This window comes from Ochotona princeps, chromosome X (assembly GCF_030435755.1).
Source record: "Ochotona princeps isolate mOchPri1 chromosome X, mOchPri1.hap1, whole genome shotgun sequence".
Lineage (NCBI taxonomy): Eukaryota > Metazoa > Chordata > Mammalia > Lagomorpha > Ochotonidae > Ochotona > Ochotona princeps.
In genome coordinates this window covers 20,875,933-20,897,094 of record NC_080865.1, presented here as the reverse complement: position 1 = coordinate 20,897,094, position 21,162 = coordinate 20,875,933, and the positions used below count along the sequence as shown (strand labels likewise).

The following is a 21,162-nucleotide window of genomic DNA, read 5'->3' as shown; positions in this document are numbered from 1 at the left end:
TATTACTTTTTATACCGATAACTAAGTTTCTCAACGTGTTTTATAATGACATGAAGGTATTAAAATTACAAAGAGTCAAATTTCAGAGGCATTTTCCCACTTATCATCATAGCAGCAAAATAACAGAATCAACTAATACACTGTTTGAAGGGCAACGATTTTTCTTCCTGTGATACCAATGTGCTTTTGTGTGTGCACTTTCATATAGTCTTTAGAAGTGTCCAATTTTCACATAAAAGCTTCTATTTATGTTTCATTTTTTATATTTTGCCTTGCTTTTACTTATTTTAATAAACACATCGTACATATTTGTTACAAACAGGTTTTGTTGAAATATATATGCATGTTGGAATGACTAAGTCCAGCAACTTAACATATACAGCAACTTGAAAGCTTATCATTTCTTCTTTTTGTTTCTAGGGAAAGAATGCTTAAAACCTTCTATCAGTGATTTTCAAGAATGGAAAACATCATCATTAACTATAATCATCCACTGTGCCATACATCTCCTGATACACTTTAGTTATTCTTCAGATGTACCATTAGTAACTATACCTAGACTTTTCCTTTAAGGATGAAACCATTCCTATGTAAATACTAAAATCCCCAGCCCAGGAAGTAAGAATTGGATCATCTTGTGGAAAGTCATTCACCTTTCCAGAGTCTGACTTTTTTTTTTTTACAAGGTTTATCTGAAAGGCATAGTGAAAGCAAGAAATTGAGAGACAAACAGATGGAATGAGAAAGAATGAATCTTCTAGCAGCTTATTCATTCTTTAAATGACCACAATGCTGGAAGCCAATATCAGGCACCTGGAACTCCATCAGGATTTCCCAAGTAGGAGGTAAGGGTCCAAGCACTGGAATCATTTTCTGTCACCTTACCAGGCACATTAGTAGGAACTTGGATCTGAAGTAGAGCAGCCAGAATTCCAACAGACACTCATATGTGATGTTGACGTTGTAGGCAGTGATTTAACCTGTCAAGCCACAAATGTGTCCCACAGAGCTTAAGAAAAGAATTCAAGTCTTGCTTCTTTAAGTTTCTGAGAACTTTATCAAAATGTCAATATCTTCTGAGCAAAACGTTGGTTATATAAGCACTAGTATTATCTAGGAAAAGAGCTAGAGGAAATACTCCAAGAGATACATTTCTATACTGGTTTACTTATTTGAAAGCGAATGAGACACAGTGTGAGAAAGAAAAAATCTTCCATTTGCTAGTGCAAAACTCAAATGACTGCCTGAAACCTTATCCAGTATCCCTCCTAGGTGCCAGGGACCCAAGTCTGGGCCATCCTCTGATGCATTCCCAAGCACATTAGTGGAAAGTTGGATGAGACTGAAGCAGAAGAGCCTTTCCATTCCCCTCGCAACTCTAGTTTGTTATCATTCTCTTGAAGGTCTACCCAACCTCATATCCTCTAACATTTTGTCCTTGGACCTTTCTGATTGTGACTTGACAGTTAATTGTAGTATAGGGAAGGTCATTCACTTTTTTATTGCATTAAAAATTCTGTGCAACAAAAGTTTTAGGCATCCAAGTTCCCATCAGCCAAAAGGTACAAATTCCAGAGAACTGCTAAAGGATTATTAAAGTTGTGATGGTTTTATTTCCACTGGAATATCTTTTTCACAAATGATTTATTATTTCAAAAGAGGAAATTTAAGACAGGACTTTCATTATAGAGATGCCCATTTACTTCCTTGTGAGAGCTGTATGAGAAATCAGCTGTTTTACTTCACTGCTGAATATCTACTGCCTACAATATAACTTGGCATACAAGTATTCACGTAATTTAAATTTATCAAGAGAATTACTTGTACAAATTCAACTCAGATTCCAAGTTAATAATCACTCTGCAGTATTGCTTCCGTTGGCAGCAAGACTTTACTCTCTAATTTGGGACAGGTGGAGAAGGATATGCAAAGCAGCATTAATTTTCTTACTGTTCTTTAACTGGAAACACTGTTGAGTATATTATGACCACGGTAAGCCCATCTTAATCATAAGGGTTGCTTTATATTCCAACAGACAAGATATATAACATTGCCAGATTGATGCTGAACCAGATATAAACCAGTTAAAATTTGTTGGTAAACTTGTAGAATATCTGGGAAGAAAATATGCATAAGAGGATCACAAAATATATGAAATACATTTTTCTAACAATGGCTTCAAATTGCACTTTGTAAGTATGCTAAGCTGCTGTTTTCATTTAAACCTTTTAAGCAAAATTATAATCTAGGGCCCAGCACAATGGCTCAGCAGCTAAATCCTCACCTTGTAAGTGTCAGGATCCTACACGGGTGTTAATTAATGCTGCGGCTTTTCCACTTCCCACTCAGCTCCCTGCTTTATGGCCTAGGAAAATAGTAGAGAATGACCCAACTCCGTGGGAACCTGTACCTATGTGGGAGAACTGGAAGAAACTCCTGGCTCCTGGCTTTGGATCAGCTGAGTTCTGGCCATTGTGACCATTTGGAGAGTGAACCAGCGGACGCAAGATGTTTCTCTCAGTCTCTACTTGTGTCCATAAGTCTGATCTGCCTTTCTAATAAAAATAAATAAGTCTTTAAAAATTATCATATAAAATCCTAGGATGTATCCCACCATAAATATCCTAAACAAGCTTATCTCCGTAAGTACAATGTTTGTTCCCATACTCTTTGCCAACACATTCAGAGCTTCTGTTATTAACAGACTATAACACAGACACCACCGTATACCTCTCCATTCCTTTACAAGGTGCTTCCAACTGCTGTCCAGCTTACCCTTATTGCCCTCTACTTAGATATCTGAGTTCCCTCAGCTGCTGCTATAGTTGTTTTCCATTCTCCTAGCAACCTGGATCCCTGATGTCTCCTGAATTTTGGACATGTAGCTTTCACAGTCAAGGGCATCTCTTTTCTCTATGAAATTGCCTGCCCATAATAATGATTCCTTGGCTATCTAAGACCAAGTTCTTTCTCCCCCTCTTCATTGCAGAATTTAAGAACTGTTATGCTACACCATAAGTTCGAGGTTTGTGTATCTATCTCCCTGCACTCGGCTGATTTCTTAAGTATTGAAATATGGTTGGTTCTTCATCCATTTACATGGAGACAGACATCTGCCCCCTTTACCACTACAGGATCACTGCACAGGAAGCACTGTTTGCGTTGAAACTCCTGATTCGAAGTACTGTCCTAAAACCCAATCAGAAATATGTTGGGTAAGCCCAAGAATGCTGATAGCCACAGAACTATCATATTAAGTGAAAACAGTTTTGCTTTCAGGGAATCACGTTTTATGGTGAGTCTCCTGAGGGTATTCTGAAACAGAATGCTTGACTATGACCTTCAAAAGCTGATTCTTTGTGTGAACCAAGAGGCTTTCTTAAAATGCATCACCCCTTGCTATAGTCTAATACCCATGCTCCTCACATACAACAGCTACTTGTGAAATTTTGCCTTACTGACCAAATTCTACTTTTTGTTGTAAATCAGGGAGAAACAGATGAGGGTCCCTGCATCTTTCATTCCCTTAGCAAACTATAACCTATAGCAATAAAAACTCCCCAATGCGTATCTTAACAGAAGAGTAATATGAGAATTATAATGCCATCAATTGAGCCAACATATAGCTGAGGTGGTTGATTGACTTGCTCTGTCCTCTGTCTTTTCTTGGCTAGGGTTCTGAGTCCAGCAGTTTGATTGGGGAGATCTCCAAAGAAACTTTGAGGTATTCCCAGACCAGATTCTTGTATGTTCTAGCAAGCACAGGGCCCGGCACAGTCTATAATTCCCACCCTTTTCTCATATTACAATGTTCATAGTATCTTCAGTTTCCAAACTTTCCTAGATTTACACTACTCTCACTTTGCCCCTATCACCCTCTGTGAGGAATTTGCTTCAAATCTTTGAGATGGTTATTTGCTCTTATTGTTATTCTTTGTGCAACTCACTCCAAGTTGCACCTACCTGTATTATATGTTTACATAATATTTAATAGCTTAAATGCCCATCAAATAATAACATTTATGTATGTTGATCAATACAATGTCCTTCAACATCAATCAACTTTGTATTCTCTGTGAGTAGATTCAGACTGTGTCAATTTCTATACCCTACGGTTTAGCACAGAGTCTGACACATAACAACCCTGCAACAAAAGTGTACTGAACAAGTATATTGACATTAAAGATCAGATCAAAGGTATGGATATGTCAGAGCTGAATGTTCATGGCTCAACTTGGTGGTGCTTCACAGCTTTCCCAAGATACAGGAAACCTGGGAAGATCTATCCTTTGGGTGCAACAGTTTAGTTAACCTCCTAAACTCTGTGTCCCTGTATGGGTGCTAAGATTTGAATGCTTATTTCCTCCAAACTCATACTGAAATTTATAGCTAGAATAACACAGATAAGAAGGGGATACTTGAAGTAATGGTTAGGTCACAAGTGCTTTACCTTCATGAGCAAAACTGATGTCTTTACAAAAGTTAGTATTGGGGTCCCTCTTGTCCTTTCTTGCTTTCTACTATGCATTTACCTACCAACGAGAATCTTGCCAGATGATGGTATTTTGACATTAGATTCTTGATTTCCAGAACTAGAAGCCAACACATTTCTGTTGGTTATCAACTACCCAGTATCGGATACTGCCATTCTAGCAGCACAAAGCAAACTAACATAGTCACCTATTTATCTTGTCTGGATTTTGCTATCATTTTCTTTCAAAAATTTTATTGTGTATGGTGTATCAAGGAAACTACAAAAGATTTGAACAGTTTAACCCCCTTTCTTGAGTTACCATGTAATGAATCAATTGCTCTGAGTACTCTTCCAAGTGCAGTTCTAGTTCTGATATTAAATTTGCAAATTCCTATAAAGTACGAGTGGGAAAAAATTGTTTTCACAGCATCTTTTCTTATTTTCACAGACTTTCCCAGGACAAGTACAAAATTGTAATTTAACATCTATATAGCCTTACAAAGTAATAGAAAGTGAACGCAACATCATAAGCTTCCAGGAGAAAAATGCCACAATATACATAGTCATATATAGTCATATATATAGTCATATCAGACCTAATATTTTTCAGTTAGCCAAGTTTCTATATAATTTTATTACTTTTGATCAGGAGGTCTCAATAAAAAAATCATTGCTAATTAAGGTCTGTCAGTTACAGTCTCACAAATGTTTCAGAAGTGGTTTAATATGACTTCAAATGATGATTGCCTCAATTGTATCTTTAGTTTGGTTATATTATAAACCGTGCTGCAAAGTTTATTGCTTTTTTCTTAACAATTGTGTTGTTTTAGAGTTGTTTCAACAATGTATCATTATTTAAAGTACTCATACTGTCCTTCTGCAGATATATGCAATAGCCATACATCATAAAAAATAGAAAATTGGAAAAAAATTTGAAAAATGTGTTTATTTAAAACTAGTAGTAAAATGGAATTTTCAAATGAATTCCTGTTAACCAGAACTTACAATACAAAATAAGCCTGTACTATTAATTGTAAAGCTAGAATTCAGAGAACTATGCTGGCACATTAAATTTATTCATTTTTGCATCCTGAAGACATTTTAATGTCTGAGTAGCAATAAGATCAAATTACCTAAAAAGTTTTAATAGGGTATAATAAATTAAATATTAATGGTAATGCAAAAGTGGGTACAACAGGACAAAATTATGAATCTCATATAATGATCCAATAATACTTAAAAGGTGGAAACAACATTGGTATTCTGGGATACACAACCACAGTTGATTCTATTTGTTTATCTCTGTCAAGTAGAAATTACACATCAATCCTAAAATGTTATGAACTGTTTATGACATGCAAATTATTATGGTTTGCAGTTTTCCAAGAAGATTCAACCTTCTTGACAGAATGAACCAGGCTAGAAGTGTTTCTCTGACATAACATGTACCCTTTACAATGCTTCATTCATGAGCAACAGAAACTGCTCTGTCAATGGAAACAGCTTTGCCAAAAAGGAGATTCATAGTAAGGAATGGAGAGGCTTGTGGACTGAAGAAAAATGCTATAGAATTGAGCTGATCAGTGAGGACACCAGTGGGTTCATAAACAGCAGTACCTTGTTCTTAATGAGAAGGTACTGCTATCAGAATGAAGGAATGTTATCACTTATCTCAAGAGGCTTAAAAATCTCAAGAAAGAATATTACTGGCTATGTTGAGAACCTGTGCTTAGGACCACTGGGATGCTGAGAGAAAGGCTATGGTAGAACACTGTATCATAACTTTCCTAGCAAAGGGTATTCAATATCAGTGACCTAACTAGACTCCTTGAGTATCCAGAGGAACTGGCGGTACTGGCAGTCAAGAAAACATTTGCAATACACTCTTCAAAATGACTAAGTCTACCACACACCATTTAAATGATTTCCTTTTTAAAAATTAGAATAAAATTATAATCAATCCCCTTGCATAAAATATCCCCAGACATAAATACATTCCCAGACCTAAAAATTAGTTTGTTCTGATTTCCTCTTTTTGTTACTCCTGTGGCATTCTATTATTTTTATAAAAACGAGCCAAGTCTGTTTTTTGTTGCATCAGGTAAAGAAAAAGGTTTATCAAAAGAGGGTAAAAAAGGTACTCATATTTTTATTGTAAATTTAATTACTCCACCTCCTAAGACAAGCTATCAAACCTTTTTTGAAAGGGCTACACAGTTAATATTTTGGTGTATGTGGGCCAAATAGTCTTTATAGCAACCACTTACCACTGCATTTGTAGCAAAAATTCTACCACAATGTGCAAATAAATAAGCATATGCTCTAGTTCTACTACAACTATATTTACAAAAAGGAACAGTTGGTAAGATTTGGCTGTGTAAGCACATTCATTTAAAGAATTTCACATTCATAGTATCAATAATATTAAGTGTAGTATATATTGTATTAGAATTAATTTAATCCCAAGTACTCTAGAGATTTCATAGGTGAGATATTTGCTTACAATAATAATGAACTAAATATAAAATAGGAAGATTTTGATTCTAGGGCAACATTAAAATCAGTTATTTAAGCTTCTCTGAAACATTTTTCTAAATGGCTTGACGTAAAACAAAAGGCATGTTCTAGCACAAGGAGGGAGCTAAAATTGAATGACCATAAAGTTATAAACCAATAGAAAGAAACAGCAAACTCATAAACACTAAGGAGAAAAACGTCACTATATAGATTCGCATTCAAATCACATATATTTATTATGTTTTAGAAAGGCAAGTCCCTGAATCTTTTTGTTATTTTTGATCAGGTCTTAATAAAATCCATTGGTAATTAAGGTGAATTACACCCTTAAAAAACAGTTTTACAAATGTTTCAGTATGATTGCAAACAGTCGTGGTCTCTAGATTGTACCTATAAATCAGTTATGAAGAAAAAATTACCATTATTTGGATTAGATATTTCCTATTCAACTTTATGAATATTTCATGCTGAACCAACTCATCTGTGAATAGCCCTCTTGTAATATAATTTGTCAATCTTACCGTCTTTCAAAGTTTACAAATTTTTTGGAAAATTTTCTCAATTTCATTATGACTTGTCCATTGCTGGCTTTTTCCTTATGTTGTCTTTTAGAAAAAACTGCTTTCCTGATTCCCAAAGCCATATTTTTCCAAGTGACACAGTATTTCAGAAGCGTAATGGAAGAGCAGTAAGAAAGACTAGGGGATAAAAACAGTGGCTGTTAAGACTTTTTTTAAAGCACCATTTTACATAGTTTTGATCCACAGCTTTTCTGAAATGTTCACATACTACTCAGTGCTTCTTTCCTTGTATTAATAAGTTGAACTCAGGCCTGACACGGTAGCCCAGTGGCAAAAGTCCTTGCCTTGCATGCGCCAGGATGCCAAGTGGGCACTGGTTCTAATCCCAGTGGCCCCGCTTCTGATCCAGCTCCCTGCTTGTGGCCTAGGAAAGTAGTTGAGGACGGCCCAAAGCCTTGGGACCCTGCACCTGCATGGCAGACCCAGAAGGCGGCTCCGGGCTCCAGGCTTAGGATCGGCTCAGCTCCAGCCATTGTGGCCTCTTGGGGAGTTAATCATTGGATCGAAGATCTTCCTCTCTGTCTCTCCTCCTCTCTGTATATCTGCCTTTACAATGGAAAAAAAAATAAGTTGAACTCATTAGCCTGTGAATATGTTAAGGGAAAGGAATTCTTGGTCAGCTCTATGTAGCGAGTAACAATCATTGTCAATCTTGCATGAAGTAGGCTCACACGGAAAGTTCAGGTATTTGAGATGGAATATGATATTTAAAGATACACTTATCAATGAGAGAATGGAGTGATCATATTGATGTTTACAAAAGTGAAAATTCCTACACATAATGATAGAAGAGAGAATTTTCTGGATATAAGGCAAGAAGGACGTTAAAGATAATTTGGTTAAGAGAAAAATGCAAGCAAATTAGAGTTCTCCCACTTATTTACTAATTTACTCTCGTTAATGGTATATGTTAAGTATATGGAGACATTTTTTTCTCTTTACTAATTCTATTGGTAAGCAAGAAAGACAAAGTCCCCCAAAATGGCTTATTATAACATTGAGCTATTATTATACTAGATAACAAATATTGCTTGTCATTGACTCTATATTGATGTGAGTAGTTTATTTTTTGATTTTGAATTTGCAATTAACATGCTTCATTTTTTTGTACACTTTTATTCTCTGGATTATGTCCTACTCTAAAAACAGGAAACCCTGAGGGATGACACATTTCCATGCATTTTAAATAGTCCTTTGATGCTGTGGTTGTTACAGTAAGCTATAGTTTTTATTCTCTCTTCTTTCCAATAAAATGTACCAATCTGCCTCCTTCTTAAACATGTCATTCCAGACAACAAAATTTTCATAAGAAACCATTGCAACTATCCAATTATTTTAATATACTTATTTATGAAGGAGACATTTGATAGACAATGATTTAGAGCTCTTCTCTAAATATTTGCACCGTGTCAACCTCCAAATAAATCTGTTATTTACTGCTTCTCAAAATATTCATAGAAGCCAAAAAGTTTTAGAGGAGCTTCAACAAAAGGATAACCATATTTATGTAAAAATAAAGTACCCGAATATTTAACTGTATTGAGAGTGAGCTCTTACACTACTACCAGCATGGACATACTCACATTAAAATATAGTTCCATATTTACACACTGTTGTAACCCTAATGCAAATGACTGAAGACAAATTGTCTTAGCACCAATTTTTCCTACTGAATATCTTATATTAGTAGATGATCTCTAGTTATTGATAAGCAGGAAGCCTCTGTGATCACAGTATTAAATCTTACTAAATTGTATTGCTCCTGAGGAAATACAAAGGGGAAAGAATGTGATGAATTATTCTCCACATTGGATGCCCAATGAAGGGCAATATATGGCAAAATAATTACTCAAGTCATTTTTTCTCTCAGCAATTGAGACTCAGCAGTATTAGGCCTTTTCCTACATAACCTTTGATTTTATCTATATTCATGAATCAGTTATCTCCTACAGTGTCATCAGAGGGAATAGATTACCAACTATATATTAAGATACATCCTAATGAAAACACAAAAACTCACTCTTTATAGTAGATAGTATAAGTGACCTGTGCACAACCATTCTGTTCTCATCATTTCTACACAAGGCAATGGCTCCTCAATAACAGCAAACTATTACATGAGGGTTTTCTAGGGTGTAAGTTCAAAAAGCAGAGAGAAGAATGAGAAATCATGGACATTTCCATTAAGAAGAGAGCCCTTTCTGGGTTTACTTGTCTCAAATATTTGACCAGGAGTAATCCCAACTCTATCAAGCTCTAGGACTCTAAGCTTATCAGAACTAAGTCCTTAATGAAAAAATTTATAATTTTCTTCTTTTTTTTAATTTTATTTTAAATTCATTAATTACATTGTATTATGTGACACAGTTTCATAGGTACTGGGATTCTCCCCACCCCTCCCCAAACCCTCCCACCATGGTGGATTCCTCCACCTTGTTGCATAACCACAGTTCAAGTTCAGTTGAGATTCCCCCATTGCAAGCATATACCAAACATAGAGTCCAGCATCTTATTGTCCAGTCAAGTTCAACGGCTTCTTAGGTATACACTCTCTGGTCTGAAGACAGAGCCAGCAGACTATCATCCCGATGGTGATGTAAATTTATAATTTTCTAACAGGGAAGGTAGGGCACAGTTGAAGAGCAGTTAAATTTGTCTTTCCCTTTTGTCAAATACAATGCTTTTGTATTCTTTCTTTGCCTTTTCTCCACAACTGCAAACTCCAGTGCTCTTTTTTTCCCTCTTTTTTTCCCTGAGTGAAAGGTCACTATAGATTCTTTTGTTTCAACTTTACTGTTTGTATGCAATTTATCCATTCTCTATGCACATTTCCTACTTGAGAAAAGAAAAAGTGTATTTTGCTTGGCTAGGAAATCATTCTAAATTCCAAAGTTTTGGGAAAGGGCATGTTATAGTGGAAACATTGCTACTGAAACATGATGCTTAAGTGTTCTCAATTACAATGAATTAAGATGTATTTCTATGTCACAAAGTAAACAGTTTTTACCTTAATTGATTTAGAGCAACATATTGCACACCTACTCGAAAGGTAAGTTAGAGTAGGAAGATGTTGTAATGTTACAGGATAATGCAGAAAACCAATTAATGTGAATACTTGCTAAGAGCAGTAGTTAATTCATGCCAAAACAATGTACTACTATTTTATACTCTGCTTGTGCTTGTTGATTTAAAACTTACAATGTTTCATCTGAACAATTCCACTACTGTTTATTTCTTTTTTTTATTACTTTTTTTAAAAAAATTAAGAGTTTTTTTTATTTTTATTGGAAAGTCAGATATACAGAGGGAAGAGACAGAGAGGAAGGTCTTCCTTCCAATGATTCACTTCCCAAGTGGCCGAAACAGTTAGAGTTATGCTCAAGCCAAAGCCAGGAGCCCAGAGCCTCGACCAGGTCTCCCAAGCAGGTGTAGGGTCCCAAGGTCTTGGGCCATCCTTTACTGCTTTCCCAGGCCACAGGTAGAGTGCTGGATCAGAAGCAAGGCGGAGCTGCCAGTGTTAGAACCAGCACCCATACTGGATCCTGGTGCGTGCAAGGCGAGGACTTTAGCCACTAGGCTACCATGTCAGGCCTTACTGTTTACTTCTTAAAGCTGATTTTAAATTGAATTTGTTAAGATGACAAGGCCACATACTTGTTTATAGTGACAATCTTGAGAAATTAATAAAGCAACACTACACATCCATAAAAGAACAGACTGTATTTCCATTAATAGGGAGAATATTCAGGTCATTTATAAACCTAAGCTAATGGTGATTTTAAATGACTCCACTGACAACAGCATGCATTTTCAATCATGTCCTATAACAGCCTATGTTTTAAAGCATTTCTTTCTGATCTAAAAGAATATAATAGAATTAAATGTTGGGGTATTTTATGGTATCTATTTTCCTGTGTTCACTGAGTGTATTTGATGGTTCATGGATTCACTCTGCTACTATACAAGTTAATATTTTCATAACTTTGTGTCACAGTGTTTAAAACTCCCATGGTGTTGAAAACTCCCATTAACATTTCTTCTTGTTAGTTAGAAAATGAGTAGGCAGAAATGTCAGCTATCTGGGGTGGATATGTTTGGCTGAATTGGAATTTCCCTCAATCCTTAATCCATAGGATATACTATGTCAAGATACAATTCTACTTAAAAACAAGGCTTAACGAAGCATCTAAATTGGTCATGTCGGCATTTCAAATATTTGAAGACTATAATTCAGTAAATAAATCTTAGTTTTTTATAGGTATAGGCTAATTACTCATGAATAATGATTAATCATAATAAGAGCTTACATTTAATGAGTAATTATCTTGAGGAAAATGCCATTCTAAGTACCTGATCTACATATCCTATCATTTTTATTTTTATTTTAGAGAAGAGAAAGCAGATATATGATGAGAATGAAGACACCTCCACAAGATTCTGTAGCTATTAAGCAAAAGGAAGTGGAACTTTCCAAGCATAACACACAATCTCTTAACCATTCTTCTAAATTTTGAAGAGTTTAATTTGCAGGTCAATATTTTACTGAGTGACAAAGCTCTGCATATGTTCTCAATTACTGAATGTTAAATTAATGCATACAAAAAGATAATTTATTAACAAGCCACTATTTAGTAGCATATAATACACTGGTATTTTTGAAGATGAAAATGTATTATATTTAAATAGGTTTCCCATAGTGATACAGCATATTACGATATAGCAATTACATATCATAGCATATAATATTGCATATTATGTTGGAGTACTCTGAAAAATGTTAATCCATGTATTTATCATTCACCTGTTTCAGGTAAAATAATTAAACTGTATGGAGCCAGGCCCCCTTTCTGGCACTGAAAGTCACATGTATTAAGGCATTGATTTTTCTTTTTCCTACTGAATCATAAATAGAACAAAGTTAGACAGAAATCCATATGGACAATCTCATAAAATACACATACTTTTGTTTCACATGCAAAAAAAATTCATTCCTGAAATCTGTACCTATTAAGCCAAAAGCTCTGATGTACTTCTGTGTCTATTTGGTTAGTATTTGCATGGCTACTTTCTTGAATTTTCTTAAAGAACTATTACTGGTTCGTGTGCCCCCAAAATGATCTATTGCTAACAGGCACCATTTATATCTCATAGCAATTATTTTAAGCAATCTGGTAGTCATATTTAAACCTTCCCTCCTATTATTAGTGAATTATCAAAGATGATGGCCAAGATAACTGAAATTTCCAAAGTTTCTATTTACTTTACAAGAGTAAGATGATTTCCATTGTCTTAATAGAACCTTTTTGTAGAAACTTGTGAGAGAGCAAGCATGGGTGGCAGGGAGTAGGAGGGAATGTGAATGCTATCATTTGGAACTACTATCATTAGAGAAGGGTCTTAACTGCTTACAGGATTTGTTCTATCACTTACAACTTTTTAGCTAGAAGAATTTTCCCCTAGACATGTGGCATTTCCTTTCTCTTTCCATATATAAATTGAAACGGGAAAAGACAAAATGAAATGAGTCTTTCTAAAAAAAATGTTTCAATTAAGGGAAGATGTTTTGATAAAATGATCATTGATTTCAATCAAACCACACTGTCCAAAAAAGAAAACCATAATATATGCCCTCCACAGTTAAAATCATTACACAATTTTAAGATTGTAAGCTAGTAATACACTAAAATATCAAATGACATCAATATCATTTATTTTGAATTTCTGTTGCTTGCCAATTTGGAATAAAGGTGTCCAGAATTAACATAAAAACTTTAAAAAGCTGAGAAAAATATGCAACAATGATTTCCAAGACACTGAAGGACAGTGATCCCTGAGAGACTGGGAACAAATGAGATGAACTCTACCAATGCCAAAACTTCTTGGCTACTCAGAGTAGTATAGGTTGAAGGCAAAGGGAATGCCTACGAAGCTAGGAGGTCTCCTTGAATTGAGGAGACAGAACTGAGAGATTTAGGAGAAACTGGCTGCATCTCCTGTACAGAACCCAAGAGAGGAGCCAGACCATACAGAGAAGAATTTGGAAGTCTTCCGACAGCTCCCTCCTAGTCTTTATCTGAGCCTAAATCAGTTCATTAAAGATTAAAGGAAATCATCTCTAGAACCCATATATTCTTGGAAGAATGCCTAATTCTACCAGTTACAGTAGACAATTTCATCATTCATGGGATACTGAAGAGAGCACTCACAATTGTTTTGTCTCTGTAGTGAGGCCAAACTATACCTAGACTGTTGCTGTTGTTTTCACAACTACAAAGGTTCACAAAGAAGATTCTCAGTCAGCAGACTTGGCTTGGAGACTCGTGCAAGTGCTTGAGTTTTGGGTCGGAAGAAAGGTAGGACCACAGGCCAGCATACTGGCATGGCTTGTTGGTGGACCAGGTCTGGAGATCATGCATGTACTCACGTTCTGGGCAGGTGGGCAGAGCTCCAGGCTAGCAGACCCTACTACTGGAAGACGGCTTGGGAACCAGCATGTTCACAGGCATGGGGACTATGGATTGCTCAGGGAAGGGGTTATGGAGATATATGGGAGGGAAGATTGCTGGGGGAGTATGTTACAGCCGAGGAATGACTTCTGGGGGAATTCCACCAACAAGACCACTGTACTTGAAGGTAAACAAGGGAGTTGAGACCAGATGGTTTAGAGGAGGAAACTGGAATACCTTTCTGGGTCAGACCAACGCACCCACGCATGTGGCAGACCTGAGCTTAGCTAGTTAGCGTTAACCACCACTCACTGCTACATATGAAAGCTAGGGCTGGGGGGCCTAACTGGCAAGGCTAGAACACGGAGCTTGACAATGAGTGGATGGGTCAAGCTAGGCTGGGCCATGACACTAACTGGCAAGCAATAGAACTGGGTCAGGGGCAGATTCTGTGGGGGATATATGGGCTTATCTTTTGCAGGACTGCAATATCCACTGGTTTACTCGAGAGCTGGGGGTGGTGATAGACTGAGCTACGCATGATCATGGAACTTACTGACATTCAGGAACTGGGGTTGGGAATAGGCCTGGGTGATTCAGGCTTCAGCACCCACAGGCACACCTAACACAGTGTGTGGGGGGTGGACTGGGCTACAACATCTACCAGCAGACATAAAGGCCAATACTAGGGAGCAGAGAATGCTGGTTAGGGATCTAATACCTGCTGACATACATGATAACTGAGTCTGGGAGTGGGCCTGGTGGTAGAACTTGGGGAACTCCTGGGATGGGCTGTAACTCCAGCTGGTAAACATATAAGTCAGGGCTGAAGGTGGGCCAGGCCATGCAAGACTGCTTCACTTGTTGGCAGGTGTGTGGGCTGGCTCTGCAGAGTAGAAAATGCAGGGCTTGGCCAAATCATAGCACACTGACATGTGCAGGATCCAGGATAGAGTGAAGGCCATGCCAGGCTAGGCTATCACACCTACTGGTTTGCACAAAAGCCAAGGAAGGCTGGACAAGGCTGGGTTGTAGCATCTGCCAATGAGTTTGGGACTGGGGCTGGCCAGGTAAGGCCAGGCTGCAGCATTTAATGGCAAGGTCCAAGAGAGCAGTTAGACCATGCCAGGCTGGGTCTGAGCAACCACTGACATATGCAAAATCTCTGGCTGGCAGCAAGTGTGGCAGGGGAGCTAAGGGGATGTCCCTGCTGAGCTGCAGTTCGCATTGCTCAGTGGGGGAGCTAGAATGGGGACAAAACTGGTCAAACATGGTTGCAATATCCCTCAGCATGTGTGTGGGCTGGGTCTAAGAGTGTGCCAGACTGGGCTATGCTCCAGTACCCACTGGCACTCATGAGAGCCAGAGTTTGTGTGGCATAGGCTGGGCTAGGCTGTAGCACCCACTGATCCACATGAGCTAGACAGAATCGGGCTATAGCACTTCTGGAGAAAGCCAGAACAGACATGGTCTGGTCTGGCAAGGCTATGGTACCCACAGGTAAAGGTTGGGACTGAAGGTAGGCCAAGTCAGGCAGATCCAAACACCCACGTGTGTATAAGATTGTCAACTGGGAGCTGGTTTGAGTTTGAAACTTGGTGACATCCACTGTTAAGACACAGCCCCAGCTGGTGGGCGCAAGAACTAAGGCTGGGGGCAGTTCAGGTCATGATAGGCTATAGTACCCATTGGTATACATGTGGGTCAGCTCCGGAGGTGGGTCAGGCTCTACCATTCTGCAATACCCATTAGCAGGCATGAGAGTCAGGACAGGGAGCAGTCCAGGCCGGGTTGGGATGCAACACATAGCAGTTTACATTAGGGCTGGAACTAGCAGCTGGCCAGGCTGGGCTAGGCACCCTGTAGCATGAGCTGAGCCTGGTGGCAGGCTAGGCAAAGTCAGGCTGCAGCACCTGCTGGTGAATGCTGGAGTAAGACGGGCCATGCCAGACTGAGCTGCAATACTCACCAGCACACACATGACCCCATGTCAGGAGTGAGTCCATTAAAGAGGGTGTGGTGGCACTCCTCCTGGGCCACTGCTCCCAGTGGGAGGGTAAAAGCTGGGACTGTGGATGGTGTGGGCTACACAGGACTGCAACAATGGTTGGCCTGCATGTAAGCTGGGTTTGGAACAAGGCAGGGTTAGTCCAGGCCATGACATCTACTGGTGCATGTAAGAGCCAGGACAAGTGCTGACTGGTGGGGAGTTGATGCAGCATCTGCTGGCAAGTAACATGACAGGGTACAAATCATGTTAGACTAGATCATAGTACTCCCTGGAAAGTGCAAGATTTAGACTGGGAATAGGCCTAGAGGGAAAATACGGACACATCTCTCACGGGTTGCAACTCCCTCTGGAGTTCAGGAGGGCCAGAGCTGCGGGTGGAGTAGGCTGAAAAAGGCAGCAGCGTCTGTTGGCATATGTGTGCTTTCGATGATGGGTGAGGTGTGCTGAGCTAAGCTGCAACACCCATAGGTGTATATGAGAGCCCAACTGGGGTACATCATGGACCAGACAAGACTGCTGTACATATTGGCATATACAGGAACCAGAGCTGGGGGCAGGCCTGGTGGGGTTTTTAGGAATCACTGCAACTAGATTGCAATTTCTGCTAGTGTGTATAAGGGCCAAGTCTCTGGCAGGCTGGATTGGGCTGGGCCACAGAACCCATAGTTTGCATAGAATATAGGGCTGGAATAGAACTGACCAGAGAACTACAATCAACAGTGGGTGTGTAGGTTGATGCAGGTGAAGGGTTGAACCAGGCCCTGTACTGGCTGGCACATGAGAGTCTAGGGTCATCCCAGATGAGGTTTCTTGAGAGACTCCCAAAGTCACACTACTAAGAGAGGGAAACAATAATGCCTAATGTTAAACAATATATCTACTAGATGCTAGTAACTGCAGATGATAAATTGAGAAACATTAGACTAGTCAATTTGACAATAAAATTATTCAAAATTATTCACTAATATAAAGTACGAAGAAGAAAAGGAACAGAACACCAATATGTAGTGAGGCAACTTTAAATAATCTACTATATTCTACTATATGTTTCAGTATTTTTTCAAACAATAAAGTCACAAATCTAAGAAATCTAGCATAATTCAGGAACAAGAAAAATACAGGACAGTATATAGAGGCACATGGTAAATGAATTTCTTGATTCCCAGGGTATTCTCTATTAAACCTTCACCATGCTAATCTCCACCTCAGGCTGGCTTCCCAGGGAATTCAAATTATGTCCCCAAATCCATACCAAATAACTACCTCCAGGTAGCAGAGGATAAATTTATTTCTGTTACTTGATTATCTTTGTTCAGAATTATATATGTTCATTTTGTAATAAGACATCTAACTGCTTTGCATAAGTTATTTTAATCAATGACAAAAAGATTACATGTCTCCCTAACAACACTTTATATGATTTTAATAGATTTATGTCTTTCAGAAAGAGACCTTATTTGGCTGTACTGCTCAAAATTTACTTTAGTGTTATGAAAAAACATTATCTTCCAATGCTCACAGATTGGGCATTCTTTAATCTCTATCGCCAAATGCCAATGTAGGTTTAGATATGTATATATATACAAACACATATACATAATACATATATTTAAATAGATATCAAAAGGGTTCAATAATATTCATTTTCTGTGTTAGTTTTTCTTACAAATCATATTTACATGCTTATCAAAATGCATATCCGTTGTGCAGAAATATTTAAAAATGGAATGGAAAAGGATAAAATTTAATAGCACATCACTTTTATGAATATAGGGTTTTGAAATGTCTTTTATGTATACAACATTTTGAAAATTAACTACTTTGCTGCATGCTTTCATCTATCTTAATCAGTACTTTCTGGCAATGAAAATTGGCTACAATTCAAACATATTTTATTGAAAATTGTAACAGGAACAACTTGAGCTAAAAAAGCTGCAAACATCTATGACTAGGTTCAGCAAGAACAACATTTCTAATACTTAAACCATAACTTATTAACTAAATTATATTTTCCGCAATTCAGTTTATGCTCATGCATATTCAAAGACAAAACAAACTGAGATATAGATACACACTGGTTATAGTCCTTATGTCACAGCTCCACTGTCATAGCCCTCCCCCAAATAAGCAATAAGTACCTCCAATTAGCTCTGCATTGTTTTGGCCCCAGACCATCTCAGAAGGCATTTTGTCAGTAGATTATGTAGAAATACTGCAACACTACCACAAATTGTCTTTAGAGAACAGAATTGTAGCTTTATCAGGATGGATATTTCCAGCAACAATATTAATGCTAATTCTACCACAAGTTCTCCTTTTGGAATAACTTCAGTCAAAAGTAAAAACACACACCACGCCAAGTCACAACATACTCTGCTAACAACACAGATGCAACTAGACTTTTCATTTCATCAAATAAGAAGTTGCATCTAGTTCAACCCTCTTTTCCTTATGCAAAAAAATAATAATAAAAACCCTAGCACAATCTCCAAGAATGATTATTTTGATGATTTTCTACTGTGTATTCTGATGACCAAAAAAGCCAGGGAGTTCAAACTTACATTGTGTTTAACAACCTGATGTAAAGGAAGTGAAATAATCATAATATTGTTGTGAAAATTAAAAAAAAAACTTGGAAATAGAAATGTTAAAATCCTACCTTAAGATACCATTTATATTTAGCGTGTTCCCAGTTCTCAGGAATCTGTGTTTTTGTGAGAAACTGTTCAGCTTCTGTTAGCCATTGATTAAATATCTTCATATCATAATGAAAACGCCGCCATTTCTCAACAGATCTGTCAAATCGCCTAGAAGTAAAAAATATGGATCAAGAAAAATAAGTGGATTCTATAAAACAAATTATGTGGGCACAGCAAAGACTTTATTGACATTGACAAAGATATTATTCTGAAACTTTCCTAAACTTATAGAATTCCATTCCAACTAACAAATAATAATACTGAACAGAAAGGATGATTTGAAATTAAAGGCTGGCTCTTTGTCTTTAAAACTGAATGCATTTCTTGATTGAAACCAAGACAAAGACAATTATTTTAGAAGATGTGCATTTCCTTCACTATGATCAATATTCACTTTTCTTACACACAAGAATTTTAAAATGTTAACACTGTAATTAATTAAATATTTGGAAAATACATGCTGCACTTCAATTTCTTAAATCAAAATCAACCTATCTCAATAAGTCTATTAGTTCCAATACTACCTTTGATCCAAAATTTGTCTATTCATTAAGACCAGCAAGTATCCAGAATGTCAGATATAATTTTTATTAGAGCCTGATGTCAACAATTAATCAACCAGGGGCCCAGTGGCGTGGCCTAGCAGCTAAAATCCTCGCCTTGAACGCCCCGGGATCCCATATGGGCGCTGGTTCTAATCCGGCTGCTCCACTTCCCATCCAGCTCCCTGCTTGTGGCCTAGGAAAGCAGTTGAGGATGGCCCAATGCATTAGGACACTGCACCCGTCTGGGAGACCCAGAAGAGGTTCCAGGTTCCCGGCTTTGGATCGGCACGCACCGGCAGTTGCGGCTCACCTGGGGAGTGAATCATCGGACAGAAGATCTTCCTCTCTGTCTCTCCTCCTCTCTGTATATCTGACTTTGTAATAAACTGAATAAATCTTTAAAAAAAATTAATCAACCAATGATATATTAGTCTAAATTAGGTGATGTACATTTTCATTTCACTTCTCTGTTTCATTGTGTACACTAATATTTTAAGTTGAAATTCTGGAAAAACTTAAGACACTATGTTAACATCACATGTAAACATAATAGTAACAAGCAGTTATTTAGTAATTTTCTGGTCACAGAAGACATATAGAAGTCAGAAATTATTTTGACTCAGGACATCACAATTACTGTAAGACAGCTGCATGTAAGAATTACATGGGGTGATAAAAGATGGGAATGACAATGGCAGTAGCAGCCACAACAGCACTAACCCTGGAATTCTACCCCAATGACATCAGTAACCTTGGAGGTGAACTCTGACATCGATATATTTTTTAAAGCACCCGGGTGATTCCAATAGTCAGGTAGAGAAAACAGTACTGTGATAAAATAAGAGTTGGTATCTAGAGGAGTTTATGATCTACTTGGTTTTCCAGGGTCTGTTCAAACAGGTATCCACTAGCACCAAACCAAAGGCCATCCTTAAAACTCCGGGCTCTGGAGCTGCCTCAGTGTATAATCAGGAATCTGTCAGCATCCTCTGAATTCTCCAGGGAGTTTGGATTTAAACGATAGTGCATGCTGGGTGTGGTTTAGGCGACAAATACACTAATACAAGGTGTTAATAATAAGGAAAGCTAGGTGTGGAGTACATGGGAAGCCTGTACAACACTACAGGTTTTGTTTTATAAATTTAAAAGTATTCTGGGAATGTATAGTAACTGTGTACTAGAGACTATCTTTCCAGATATGAAGATATAATGCAGCATATGCCTCTACTTTCAAATCAAAACTGGACTCCCAATGAAATTGTTAACTATATCTTGACAATAGGACGCTAGACTCTGCCATTGTCCATACCTGCAACGTCAGGATACACATAAATAGCAGAATGATGGACTTATGACTGCGTATGAAGGACTGTACTACTGTAACAATATGAATGAAATTAATTTGGGGGAGTGAATTTGGGCAGGGAATAAGGGAAATGCCAGAGCCTATGGAATTGTACCATAAAATAAAAAAGAAAATAAAATTTCAAAAAGAAAGAATAATACTTTAAAAATTCTTATGAAACAAAGTTTTAAAATTATTTGCAGTCTTACAAAGAAATAGGCGATATTGGTAGTAATATGCCACACTCACACATCTACCTTCATTTAGAAATTATCAATAAACTCAGAAAGTAAATGACGGCACATCTGCCTCCTTTTACAGCGAAGAGAATGGAATTCACATTTATTGAACAGTTTCTATGAGCCAGGAACTGGGCTCTGTGTTTTTATAGTACCATGAATACAAAGCTCCCTGACATCTATAACAACTTCACCTCCGCGGCACAGCAATCATTATTCTTATCTTCCACTAGACAAAAACTGAAAAGCTGAGTAACTTGTAAAATACACACATCAGATAGCAGAGAGGGGACTGAAATCTTGTA

The 21,162-nt window shown here is 37.6% G+C and overlaps 1 protein-coding gene across 5 annotated transcripts in view; it reads right to left on the bottom strand.

Moving 5' to 3' along the window:
- Positions 1-21,162, bottom strand: part of DMD (dystrophin) — a 1,951,117-nt gene that overhangs the window by 1,036,245 nt on the left and 893,710 nt on the right. For all 5 annotated transcript variants that reach the window (XM_058659083.1, XM_058659078.1, XM_058659079.1 and 2 more), the window contains one exon: positions 18,689-18,836. In XM_058659083.1, coding sequence (XP_058515066.1) covers positions 18,689-18,836 — 148 coding nt within the window. The remainder of the gene's footprint in view (positions 1-18,688; positions 18,837-21,162) is intronic.